Source organism: Solanum dulcamara, chromosome 4 (genome assembly GCF_947179165.1).
Source record: "Solanum dulcamara chromosome 4, daSolDulc1.2, whole genome shotgun sequence".
NCBI classification, from domain to species: domain Eukaryota; kingdom Viridiplantae; phylum Streptophyta; class Magnoliopsida; order Solanales; family Solanaceae; genus Solanum; species Solanum dulcamara.
Genome location: NC_077240.1, coordinates 40,718,425 through 40,732,304, shown reverse-complemented (window position 1 = coordinate 40,732,304; position 13,880 = coordinate 40,718,425). Strand labels below are relative to the sequence as shown.

The following is a 13,880-nucleotide window of genomic DNA, read 5'->3' as shown; positions in this document are numbered from 1 at the left end:
TCTTTAATATAATTCAAGGGTCAATTTTTTACCCGATTTTCATCCAATTTTTGTATCTGTGATATAGGTACCGTTCTTCCCATTGTAATTTGTAGTTGATATTGTTTATAGTCTTAAGGCATTTGGAGAACGTGGAGAAGAGGCGGGTGGCTCGTGGATAGTTTGAGATTGCAGTTCGACTTCGAGGTAGGCAATAATCTACTTGTTATTAACTGTGCTTTATAAGATAATATTTAGCATATATTCATGTGAGTTAGGATTGTATGTGTCGGGTTTAGGATTCTCTTCTCTATCCTTATTTCTTGATTCTATATGAGCCTTGGGTTAGTTCAGGATTGTGAGATCCTTAGTTTCGGTTGGTAATCTCTTGATTATAACTTAGTCTAGTACTGTTAATCTCTTTGGGATTGTTGTTCAATGCTTTATAATAGTCAGTGTGATTAGTATCTTAGAATGAGTATTGGTTGATCCTTAGTTATTTTAGTGGCTTTTTGTGAGAATTTCTTTGGTTTGGTGCCCTTCCTAGTGCGGAGATTGTGATGTTGTTTTGAAATTATGAGGTTCTGCCCTGTTTAGGCTTGTAATTGTGATGGAATCCTTATATCATGGTTAGACGTTGGATCCCTCAATGCATATTATCATTGTAGGATGGAGTTATCTGTATTTTGTTCCTTTGGATAATATCTTTAGGTGGATGTGGAGGTTCTTGAGTTACCTCTTCGATTATTGACTCTCTATAATTCCTTTCATTGCCTTAGTAGAGAAGTTCCTTCTTATGTTATTGTGACAGGAGTATTTTGGGCCCGAGCCTTGGTCGAGGACCAACTAGATTCTACATTAGTTTCTGTACTCTAGGAATGAGGTACTTGTTGTTTTATACTGTATGCAATTTGAATATGTTGTTTGGATGTTGGTGATGGCATGCATTGCATTGATTGTTCATCCTTATGTGTTTTGTGGTACAATCCCGTGCATATATTTGTTTTACCAGCATTTTTCGAGGAAGTAGGGTTGTTGTCCTTTTTACTACTAAACTTATCTTTTAACGGGAGTCGTACCACCTGGATCATTTTGAGAAATTGATTTTTGAGATTCATGAGGCGCCGAGGACGTGCTCTTTTTCTACTTGGAAACATTAAAGGCATTTGAGATGTACTCACTTTTTACTTGACCGGTCCAAGAGTCGCCAACCCTTTCTATGATGTTTTGACACTATGTGTATATATTCAGTCACCATAACGGAACAGATCCAAGAGGACCAATCGAAAATTCCTGGATCAAGACCAATCGAAAGGTTTTGGATCGGGACCAAGCAGGTATATATGGGCTTTTTGAGTCCCCTATGGATTTTTCAGTATTTGTGATCCACTGAATGGGATGAGGGAGACACATGGGCACTACCTCACTATCCGGGACTAGGGTAGGTGTATATACCTTGGCACTTCGCACTTCGCACTATTGGTACTATTGATTTTATTGCATAGCTCGTATTTATTATTCATTGCCTATCACCAGCGTAATTCATTGTTGTTTGCACTTGTTGGTCTTATAGAGGGCCATATCAGTTTAGTTTGTTGTTGTGTATCTTCTAGGTACTTAGGGGCTCAGTGAGGTTATTGTTTGTTTGATTGTATACTTGTGGCAGTATGAAGGGTGGTCCTTTGTTTGAAGGTATGTACTACCCTTGTTCTCTTTTATTTGACACTTTTTATATAGGGTTTGGTTTAGAATGACCTCCTTGGCTTTAATGTGATATTTGTGGTAATTTCTCTAGTGTGCCTTCATCTAGTTGTTTTCCTTCATAGAGTGTTGCCATGAATAAGGTTCTGGGCTAGCGCCTCCCGGTACGTCCCTTGCTTTATTTGCCTGTTTCCTTTACTCTCTTTCCTTGAATCAATTTGTGTCTTATTTACGAGCTTTCTTTATTGCTTTAACTACTTGTGATATATGCTCTTTCTTACAGTCATTTATGCTTGATTTTTTTTGGAACTTAGTCGGTCTATGCCTATTGAGCGTCATTTGTTGGTACTCATACTATACTTCTACACCTTGCAAATCATAGTACGGATTCTCGTCGCTGATTTGGACCTCGTGCGGAGCAGCTGTTTGAATTCATAGAATGGGGTGAGCTCCTGGTGTTCGGAGTTGCCTATCTCAAGGGGTGAGCTCCTGGCGTTCGGAGTTGCCTATCTCAATGGGGTGAGCTCCTGGCGTTCAGAGTTGTCTATCTCCCTTTATATTAGATAAGACTAATCTTTATTTTGTTTTGAAGAAAATCTGTATTTATATCTTGTATTTGTAGTAGCGTTGTTCTCTTGTTTTGATTAGAAGCTCGACTATCGACTGATACCAGGTATTTGGGGTTTATTTCTGTATTCATTTGGTTATCTCTTTCCCTTACTTTGATTATTGTTATTCGTCTTCTGCAATCTTTGCTTTCGCGTGATAGCCCGTTGCTTATGGTTTCAAGCTATGAGTTAAACTTACTGACGGAATATAGTAGGTGACATTATGATTTGAAAAATCGGACCGTGGCAACAACATAATCTCTTATTTTAAATTTAAGCCTCATTAAGCAAATAGTTTTGTGAGAAATATTTTTCATTCAAACCAAACACACCCTACATATGGAGCATGAGTTGGAAAACATGTCACATTTGTCACACCACAATTACTACTGTCTGCAGAACTTTCCCGCGCTAAAGTTATCCCCTTATAAAACGAACCTGCCATTCCCACATCAAAGATTAGGGCTTCCAGTTCAAAAAAGCTCTATTTCAAATCAGGCATGACGGACCATGAGGCGTCAGCCATGGAAGTGGAGCGGAAACCACAAGAAGTAGCAGTAGAAGAGGAAGAAGATCCATTTCTTCAATTCATTGACTACGCCAAGTCCGTACTATCTCCCGATGCTAACTGTAACGGAGATGATCCGAAGGGACCTAGTTGGAGATGGATTGCTTCAAAGATTCTCAATACTTGCATTGCTTATTCCTCTGGAGTTACCTCCGCCATTCTCCTCTCTGATCTCTTTCAGGTTTATTAGTCATTACGCCATCTTCTCTTATTACAATTTCCTCAATTCTTTGGTGAATTTTGTTAACTGAATAAAATTAAAGATGTATTATGTCAGTTTTTTTTGATATTTTCCGTTAGTAACTTTGTGATCCAGTAATTTGCTCGCTTTCTGTCAGCAATGTCACTATTGCTTGTAAATATGTAAATTTTATTGGAAATATCACTGCCTCCATTTGATTAATTAACATTTTTTTGAACTGACCTCTCTTTTCTTTGATTTATAAGCACAGTAGGTCAAATTCCGATTGTTGTGCAAGTTAGTAAATAAATCTATTTTATTCTAATTCATCTAAGAAGAAAAAAATCAAACTCTGTAGGTTTAAGAGGGCTTAACTCCACTGCATTTTGTATGCATATACTAGAATAACATGATAAAAATAAAAATAATATAATGTCCAATTTGAAGTGATCTCAATTGATCCCTCCTTGCTGTTCAAAGGAGCTATAATAGATAGGGATGACATTTGGACTAATGACATTTTGTACCTCATTAAGGGTAAAGTGAAAAGTTTGAAATCAAATCCTTTCTAAATATAGAAAGCTATACTTTTTTTTTCGTGACACACTATAAGGAAAATGCATCACATAAATTGGACACGGGAGTAAGAAAAGCATCTCTGAATTCAGATCTGAAATTAAGTGTGGTTGTGCTACGACCCTGGACATTGTCATTTTTATTTGGGAATACTTTTTTCTTCTTTCTTTTTCCCGTTCTCTAAGTGATATGTTAGGTCGAAGCTGCATTTTTGAAGTTTAAATGATTTAGCGATTTAATAATAATGATATGCAGGCTTGGAATGAATTGAATAGGAGCGGAGCTCCAAAGAAACAGTCAGAATGTATTTTTCAGTTGAAGAAGAAACACAAGAGGGCAAAGCTTCCTAATACTGTCACCATTGACTCCATATATGAGAAAAAGTTCTTATCATTGAACAGTGTAATTGAAGCTGTTATTATAGACACTTACATTCTTCCAGGTACATTTGATCTTTTAGGTTTGATTCTGCCAATGTACCTTTTATGTCATGAGGTGATAATGCATATGAGAAGGGGAGCCTTGGAGTAACTGGTAAAGTTGCTGTCATGTGACCAGGAGGTCACGGGTTCAAACCTTGGAAACAGCCTCTGGCAGAAATGCAAGGTAAGGCTGTCTACAATAGACCCTTGTGGTCGGGCCCTTCCCCGGACCCTCCGCATAGCGGGAGCTTAGTGCACTGGGCTTCCCTAGGTGATAATGCATGGATATTAGGTTTGTACTATTGTGAATGTACTGTCTCAATCTGTTGTACCTTGATTGATAAATTATTAGATAGTCTGATGTCTTTCACTTGTCTATGCTTTTATTTATATCACTATTATGAAACTTGTATTATGCAAATGATGCTTAAAGTCTTTGCAATTGAAAAGTATTTATTTCTTGGAGAACCCTTTTTGCACCACTTGCATTAGGTTTAAATTTTAATAGCAGTTCTTTTATTATTTAAATAATGATAAGATAAACATAATGCCAAGTTTAATCTGTGTACTGTTTGGAAATATTGAATTACAGAAAGTCACTTTTTCTCGGTGAAGTTTTTGATCCTGTTTATTTTCCATACACTGGCTTTCTTGTAATTGGCTCACTCTTAAGATTGTAATTAACGAATATTATATGCCGGTTTTCTTCCAGGAACAAACATTTACATGCTTCATCTGGGTGATTTTTGGAGTTCTAATACAATAGATCTGTATCTTCACCGCAGGTAATGGGCTTTTTTTGTCTGATAGAGTTGAATTATGATGATCCTTCACTAAAATTTATTTTGCTAACTTACCGGAAATAGCCTCTTTACCTCTCACAAGGTAGGGATAAGGTCTGCGTATACCCCACCCCACCCTCCCCAGACCCCGCTTGTGGGATCACACTAGGTATGTTGTTGTTGTTGTAAAGTCATTACTTGATCTGTATCCTCTTCTTTAAAATTTTCTTGGTTGGATAAACAAACCCAACCGGTGATTTCCAACAAGTCTCTCTTTTTTTGGGGGGGAGCAGAGCGAATGAAGAAAAAAAATTCCTCATGAATATACGTCGCCCCTTGTCTCCACCTTTCATTCGTTCTATGATTCTCCTTTCTACCCTTGTTTTTACTACTCCGCCGAACATAAAGGAAAAAACTCTTATGCCCGCAGAAACATGATATATGGATATCTCAATTCTAGCAATTTTCAAATAGATCAGGATCTTTTTATTATGGTTCCACCATGGCCTTCATACCAAATTTAATGTTTTGTTGTCCACTATATCATTGTCTAGCTCAAATTACTTTCTTAGACCCTCTCTCTCTTCTATACTGTAGATGCATAACATTTGTAAATAAGATTCCTCTAAGTCATGGTGTCGTGTAACTCAAGTTAATTAATGCAGTTAACCTAAAATGGTTTATGAATGTTTCAATAATAGTTTGTTAGTCTTCATGTGGTAATGATGATTTGACATAATATCAATGCAGTGTTTGGTCTTACTTGACTTGATATTGAAATATCATAAGGACTTCAGCTCAAATATTAACAGCGATGCTACATCGCTTACGTGATCTGATAACCATATAATAAGAATTTAAGCTGTATGTGAACGAACCGAGATTTTTTAGACTTCAGGGCGTGGCTAATATCGTTTTGCTTCTGAAAATTGTCCTTCATGTCCTTTTGGTTCTACTTAACAGTTGCTGCATGATTTGTTTCTAGATATTGTACTTCTCAGACTTCTTCATAGATCTTATTTGTGAAAGAACAGATTCTACAGCTTAGCAGATCCAAAAAATGGTCTTTTGAAGAAAGGTCGCGAAGTTTTCCTCACAGGATGCCGCCTCCGAACTGCCACTGGAGGTTCAGCTCATGCACGTCTTTTGCCAACTGAATATCTTGTGATACTGTTAGACGAGGTAGTGTCAAAATCTGTGTGTTTCTGTGCTTTAGCATTTAATGGTAGTTGGTTTCATGTTCCAGTGTTATCAAAATTTACCAATATTCTAGTTTCTAGACATTGTTGGCATATTATGTCTTTTATTGTCTTTCACTACAAACTGTTGTGAAAGAGCAGCGCCTCAGCCCTCAGTAACCATCCTTCTCCCTCTATCTGATAATTTAGCAGATATTTGCTGGATTACTGCTAGGGCTAGTATAATGCGTTTGAAGGGAGGATAGAAGATGAGATCAGTAGGTTCTGTGCATTGTTGGCTCAAGGGACAATCGAATGAAGCATAAACCCCTTTAATTATAAAAAGTAGGTCTTTTTGCAAAAAATATGGAATACTTAAAATGAAAAAAAGACAAGATCTATAGGACTATTTCTTATATAATTGAAAGTGAATGTATATACATCTTGGGTAGTTTACATATATAATCCAAATTTTTCTTGTTAATTCCTTTTGTCGTTTCTCATGAGTAAACTTGTACTTTATATAGAATAAAAAGAAAAGAAAACTTGTACTTCATACTCTCTTTTCTTCCTCCTACTAGGCTATCTATTCTCATGAAAACAAGGGTTGATGAAGGGATATGGATAAATCAAATTTCACATTCTTCTTCATTCTTTCTCGAGTTGTCAGGCATTGAATCATGCAAACAAAAGCAATCACATTTTGTTTTTAACATCACGTTACAACTTCTTGAATCATGTTTTATTGCTCTAACTTGCCATTCTCTTTTCTTTTTTAATTTGAAATTTGTTTTTTATTTTTATATTCTTCATAGGTCTGTATTTCTTTTTATATAACTCATTAGAATTAAAATATGTCAACTAGAAAATTTGAATCAGATTAATTACTCAAAACAATAAAAATTGAGTTGGAATTTTAATACTGTAATTGTGTGGGAGAACTTGTCTCTTTATTCATGAATATGCAAGGTATTTATACAATTACAAGGATTCTATAAAAGGGAATTAATCAAAATCAATAAAAGGAAATATTCTAGAATTGCTCCTATGATTTCTTTGCCATATTCCCATGTCCTAATTTACAGACAAACACATGTGATTCTTATTTGAAATGTAGGACCAAAATGATGACGCAATGTTGCTTTTAGCACAATTTTGTGAAGATCGCTTCGAATCCATTTCTGTCTGTGATGTCTATCAGGGGGTCTCCTATTCATTACGTGCAAGGTGCATTTCTGTCATATGACTATTAACAATTCAACTATAGGTCTAGTATTCCACATCTGGCATTAGTATTGTGCATTATGCTACATTATTAATGTACCCTAGTCCCAAATGACTATAGGATTACATCTATTACTTCTCTGGAGGTTCAAGGGAAATATGGTAGTTTGCAGAGGAAGCAAATTGATCTTGTTGATGACTATGATGTCAGTTCAAAATTTCTTTTGTGGGGTGAGCAGGTTCTGCTTGCAAACCTATTCAGGTAGAATACCATGTGCCCCTTTAATTTGTTTTTGCTTTGTTTGCTTTTTCTTTTTTCCTGTTTCTGTACCTGGCTATAACTTCGTTCTTTTCAGTGTCGGAAGTACGCTTGCCCTGGATAGACCATTTATCTCGATTTCCACGGATAGTGATCTTGAAACATCTACAGAATGTTGCCTTGAATACGGTACTGCAACACAGCTATATCTGGTACCCTTTATTCAGAATGAGGAGCAAGTAAGTCCTGAATAATTAATTTAAGAGATGTTAAGTTTTGTAACTGCTTGAAAACTTAGTTCAGGGGCTTCTCAGGTATCCCTAGCACTGACACAGAACCATCATAAAGGACCAAAACTATCAAGACCTTTGGATCCAAGTCAGGGACTTGTAGTCTCCCAGGTTTTCCTGCCTTGTGATTCTCAAGGTTCTATTGACTTCAGTAATTATCCTTTTCGAGTAAGCCTGTGCTCCTTAAAACTTTCGGTTATCAGATGCTATAGATATAGATTTTGGAATTTCTATCTTCCTTACATTTAGCTCTGAATTTCAGAAATAAAAAAGAAGAAGAAAGGCTCTTTTTGAGGTGTTTCTGACTTTTAATCACATATTGATTAACATGCTAGTTCATTCACCTCCACCATAAGATGTTTCGTTTGCATGCCTTTTCGTCTTCAATATAGGGTTCTTCCATCCTTTGAGGATGATGCCACTGCTTCTGACTTGACTGTATTTGTTATTTATGGCAAGCTATTTTTCTGTTTGTATCTAAATTTCACAAAAAAATCAATTGATGTCTGTTTTTCATACATAGAGCTTGATATGCTTTTTGATGCACTGCATAAAAGTGTGAACGAAGTTTTAGAACCTTTTATGTTTACCTTGCTTCTTACAAAGCATTCTCGAAAGTGAACAGTTTGAATAGTCTGTAATCATGTTGGTTGGTGATAAAATAATCTGGATGGTCTTTTTGTTGAACACCATTGCTCACCATTATGCAGTTGCATTTGTTATTGACATCTTACATCTTTAAAGTCTGCAGTCATTTGTTGTTGATCTTCGGGAGAAGATGACTGGAATAAGCCTCTACGGTATTGTTTCTGATATTAGAAGTACTCAAGAGCCAGTACTTTCTGTTATGATTCAAGATGTAACTGGTGCAGTTTGGGCGAGACTACATTTTGCTCGATCCTGGTAGGAAGATTTTTCTCAAACCTTAAAGTCACATGCTATTCTCATGATCAATCAATTTGAAAAATGATATCTCTCAAACAGATACATTACATGCATTCTCTTTGATCAATCAGTGTGAAAAACATATTCACAGAAATATATCCTTTGCAGGTCATTGGGGAGACTAGGACTGGGGCACACTATTTACATATCTGGTTTGACGTGTTCCGTGGGTACGGGAAAAAGGTGAATGTTCTGATATGTAAACTTATATATAACTTCATCTCCATGGATTTTATATAAAGAAATATTTGGGAAAAAAGTAACTTCAACATCTGTTTTAACAGCTTGATCATCTTACCGTGCCACACTTTCTACTTTGACAGCCTAGAATTGCGGTGGGTTGAGAATGACGTTGGAGCTTCATTTATTAATATTAGTTGCTTACCGGCGCTGCTTAACTCATCTTGTCTACACAAGTTATCCTGCCTTTCTAATTTATCAGCCGAGCCTACTGGTACTCGTGTATGTTCTCTTGCTTTGAACATTGTCATTCATGTTCAAGATCTCTCTGCAAAGGGCTATAATTTTTTGAAATCAGTAACTTTGTATTATATCAGGGATCAAAACAGTACTTGGGTAGTACTGAAACCATATTTACAATGGAGCTCTAGTGTCTTCCCTCTCTAGCTATAAAGAATCTAGAACATCTATGATAGACACAGTATCATTATAGAGTAAATCTGATTACACCAAAAATATAGCAGTAAGATGAAGGTCAACTTGATCTTCTGCACATCATTCTCTAAGCTCTTAAAACATCTGGAATTCCTCTTTTTCCAGATTGTCCACCACATAGAAGCTGGGACAATTTTCCATCTGCTCCTATCCTTAGCATGTGAACATGTTCCCTCCCAGCTGCTAAGAGCCTCTGTGACCTTGCGTGGCATTGCCCATGCTATACCTTTAAGGTTTAGGTGATTCTCCACAAATGAGCTGTGCATGGACAATGCAGAAATAGATGGTTGACTGTCTCAGCTACTTCTTTATACAATGACATATCCCTCCCTGCTCATCAAGTTGTCCACTGTTAAAGTGGCCTCCTTTGCTAGTAACCATACAAAAGTGATGCCTTGTGGGGAACTTTTATCCTCCAAATCTGCTTCCATGGCCAGTTTGCTGTCTGGTGGTTGGACTGGTTCATAATTTTGCAGCATTGACCTTAAAATTCCTTTGGAGTTACCCTGCCACCACAGAAGATCTTCTCCAGCTTGAACCTCAGGAAATTGATCAAGTTTGCTGAAGAAATCGGCCACTTTTTGTACCTCCCAATCATTAAAATGTCTTCTAAAATTCAAGCTCCGCTCGTTAGATGTCGACATGTCAGCTATAGTTTTTTGTTGCTGAAGGAGGGCTAGGATTCCGGCCTCCCTTGATGTCAAAGGGGGTATTTACTTTATATGAGCACTGGTTTATAAGATCTGGGTTTATTGCTTTTATGCTAGTGTTGACTTCCAATGATTGTATGTGGAGAAAACAGACAAGCTTCATGACAATTTAACCATACTATTTTTAAGTTGTCTCTTAGAACTATCAACTTAGGTATTGCTTCTTGCTCAAGCTTTACAGTTTCTTCATCACATGAAAAGTTGAACAAGTTTCTGTATAATTGGGGTCTGTTCAGCTGCTTGATCACTTCTGTATTTTTCTTTTCAAATATTAAAGAGCTTAATGAAGTGAAAGAATTGTGCTTTTGAAGTAATGTGTTTCCTATTAAGCCCCTCTGGTACCTGTTAGCTGAAATGCTAGAGATGCAGAAAATATTATCAACTTATTAGAGTCTCATTGATTCTCTTTTCTGGTGTCATTATGCTACTTACGCAGAACTGAAGTGATTGGAGAATCTGCACTTTCAGTTATGGTCGTGTTGTTGTTTGTATTCCAGGTATGTAGAGTCTGGCTGGATCAAATTGAACATTGTCATGTGACTGCGAGACTATCACATACATCTTGTGGTTATTTTCTTGATGATGGTTCCAGTGAAGACCTCAAGTGCAACTTCTGTCAACGTAAATGCAATGCAGAACTAGCATGGAATTTCCATTTAAAAATAACTCTTGCAGATGAGAGTGGAAAACTCTTTGCCTGGTGTACTGGTCAAACTGCTGTGGAGTTGCTGCAAATAACTCCTGATGAATTCTGCGAACTACCAGAGGTAAAGACCAACTACCTGACATGAAAACTGGATTTGGATTATTAATTCAACAATTTTCTGAACTCATCCGATATATATACCAGCTGATTTATCTCAGGAGAAATTTGTTTCACTTGCCATGAATTCTAAGTAAATGGTGAAACTTAACTACTTCTATTTTTTTTCCAATTTGTGAGTTCCATAGACAGGCAATTTAAGTATTCCATATGTAGGCTCAAGAATTTTATCATACTTTGGCACTTCAAAAGGATTAATGTAGACATGTTTCTTCAAAGATTATTCGCTATATACTCAACAATGTATCTGCTGCAGATTTCTCTACAGAACCAAAAATGATTGACCTTTGATGGGAACTTTGTGTTTGATGTTTGATAGTATGAAGTGCTCGTTTCTCCTCTTACTATTTTTCATTTTATGGATTTGACATATCAGGAAGAGCAGATGATGTACCCATCATCCCTTGAGCATGAAACATTCAAAGTTGCATTGGTGAACTGCAGGAAAAAGGTTGAAGGACTTATGGATCAAGATCACGACACAATTGCATGGGAGATCACCCGTGCAATCAAGTGTGAATAAATTTTGAACCATGTTTGCATCTCAAATATGATAGTTGGAAGAGGTTCTGCCAGCATCATATTTGATCTTGGAATTGAAGAAATCTGTTGCCAACATCATAGACAAACAAAATGAATACATGTTCTGCTTGAGGTAAAATTCGCCCTCATATTTATCATCTATGTTGATCTAGAGTCTTAAATCAAATCAACAAAGGTGTTATGCCCTAAACAAAGTCCTTGTAACAGCATAAATCATCTAAATTTTGTTATATTTGAAAATAGATGCATTTTGAAGATACTGATTGGTTGCTGTGAAGCTAAAAGGCTAGTTGAAAACTGAAATGTCTTTTACGCTAACTTTTATTTTGTTAGCCTGTTGATTATCCCTGTATCATTGCAACATTTATATGTACTAAAATGTACCGATGATCATCTTAATTTTAGGCATTTCTACTAGGCGGCTAAAAACTTTGGAATGATCGCCCTTCATAATCTCTCTTCAACAAATGCTATGACTTTCAGAAGAATGTCGCCAAATTAATTTTGCACTGTCCTCGAATAACTAATAGACCCAGGACACCTCAAATTGTCCTTGACTTGACAATTTAAAACCCAGTTGAACAGCTCACTCCTTTTCATTCAATGGTTGAATCTTGTTGGAAATTAGAATTCCCATACAAAGTGGTCAAGGGAAAAAAGGACGTCATTGCAGTTGGGTAGAAGTTACTTTACTTTGAACTAATCAGTATCCTGAACAAAACCAAAATTTGGTGATCTAGGGTGTGTAGGTATAGAGGAAAGTATTTTTCTAGATTTTTTTTTTAAAAAATAAGTGGATTTTTTACTTATTTCTAATGTTCGCAAGCAAGCAATTTTTTTAATCTAAAAAGTATTTTTATGTAATCTAACAAAATATTGTGGGGTGGGGTGGGATGGGGTGAGGAGTGGTAACTCAGGGTGGGATGGTCAAGGGTTGGGGGCATTGGCTGGGTAGGTGGGGGCAAGAAAATCAAGGCCTAAAAACGATGCTATTTGAATGCTGAAATGATAATTGTTATTGTAACCAAACTCTGCCAAGGTAAGCCCGAAGCAAGTTCTCTAGCACCTGAATAGTTCGCTCAGACTGACCATCTGTTTGATGATATAAAGTTGAACTAAGTTCCACTCGAGTACTCAATTCCTACTGCCTAGACCTTTAGAAATGCGATGTAAACTGAGTACCTTGATTTGAAATGATGAAAATAGGCACAACATGCAAATAAACAATCTCCTGGATGTGGATCATAACTAGCCACTCAAAATGTAGATTGCAATACACACTTTCACTTCCATAACTATGAGTTATACCCGGATGTGGATCATAACTAGCCTCTCAAAATGTAGATTGCAATACACACTTTCACTTCCATTCAGGTATAGGCATCCTGTGAGTTATACCATTTGATCTTTGATACTCATACTTCACTTGTTGACGTTTTAAATACTTGGACACAAATTCTATGATGTCCCTCTTCATTTTTTACTATCAATAATGTCATTTCAAGTTATGATACATCATTATTGCTTCCTTATGAATACATACCTTGAACCGTAAGCTTCTTCCATGATCACTCTAGTCAAATCATCAACTCTAGAAACAAAAATCTTACCTTTAATCCTCAAAACACATTCTTGATCTAGAATTATTCTCTTAGCTTCACCTTTCAACACTTCATCTCGATTCAAGCACAACTTCTCATCTTCAAAATGCCTGGCCTTGATTGACTCTATCAGTGACATCGGTCAATGTAGGTAAGAATCCTATCAGGCTCCAAAATATCAGTTCTCACGAAGCTATTTGCCAAACTCTAAACATCCATAGCCAAAAGTCTCTTCTTAAATAATAACAAAGCAAGACTATCCCTACCGTCTTTCAGCTCAAGGCATCCACCACCACATTGGCCTTATTCGGGTGATAAAAGATAGTCATGTCACAATCCTTAAGCAACTCCAATCACCTTTGTTGGTTTAATTCAAATCCTTTTGATTAAATATGTACTATAAGATGTGATGATCAGTGAAAACCTCACAATAAACTCTATATAAGTAATGCCTCTAAATCTTCAAAGTAAATAATATCGCTGCCTACTCCAAGTCATGAGTGGGGTAGTTCTTCTTATGGATCTTCATTACCTAAAAGGATAAGCGATAAACTTCCCCTTCTACATCAAAACACAACCAAGCCCAACTCTCTAAGCATCACAATACATAGTAAATCCTTAACCTTCCACACGTAAAGTCAAAATAAAAGCTGAAATCAACATGGTCTTGAGTTTTTGAAAGCACACCTCACACTCATTAGAGCACTGAAACACGATATTTTAAAATCAACTTGATCAAAGAAGATGTAATAAAAGAGAAACTCTCCATGAACCGTCTGTAGCAGCTTGACAATCCAATAAAACTCCATTTTTTG

General features: G+C 36.5%; 1 protein-coding gene across 2 annotated transcripts; it reads left to right on the top strand.

Annotated features, from left to right (window-relative positions):
- The first annotated feature begins 2,659 nt into the window (after positions 1–2,659).
- Positions 2,660–11,872, top strand: LOC129887359 (uncharacterized). Of its 2 annotated transcripts, none has more exons than XM_055962430.1 (13): positions 2,660–3,037; positions 3,869–4,055; positions 4,748–4,820; positions 5,852–5,999; positions 7,113–7,222; positions 7,341–7,481; positions 7,576–7,717; positions 7,793–7,936; positions 8,520–8,671; positions 8,822–8,896; positions 9,037–9,175; positions 10,596–10,865; positions 11,298–11,872. In XM_055962430.1, the coding sequence occupies exons 1-13, from the start codon at positions 2,789–2,791 to the stop codon at positions 11,442–11,444; spliced, it is 1,977 nt and encodes a 658-aa protein (XP_055818405.1). In that variant the 5' UTR covers positions 2,660–2,788; the 3' UTR covers positions 11,445–11,872. The 2 variants fall into 2 exon arrangements, with proteins under 2 accessions (XP_055818405.1, XP_055818404.1); XM_055962429.1 differs by having other exon boundaries at positions 8,998–9,175.
- Positions 11,873–13,880: the final 2,008 nt, after the last annotated feature.

What these genes read in the sequence shown, in the direction of transcription:
- LOC129887359 (XM_055962429.1), top strand. Translation starts at nt 2,789, where the DNA reads ATGACGGACCATGAGGCGTCAGCCATGGAAGTGGAGCGGAAACCACAA. An exon ending in AGACACTTACATTCTTCCAG is followed by an intron (nt 4,056 to 4,747) that starts GTACATTTGATC and finishes GTTTTCTTCCAG; the next exon opens with GAACAAACATTTACATGCTT. An exon ending in AATTCTGCGAACTACCAGAG is followed by an intron (nt 10,866 to 11,297) that starts GTAAAGACCAAC and finishes TTGACATATCAG; the next exon opens with GAAGAGCAGATGATGTACCC.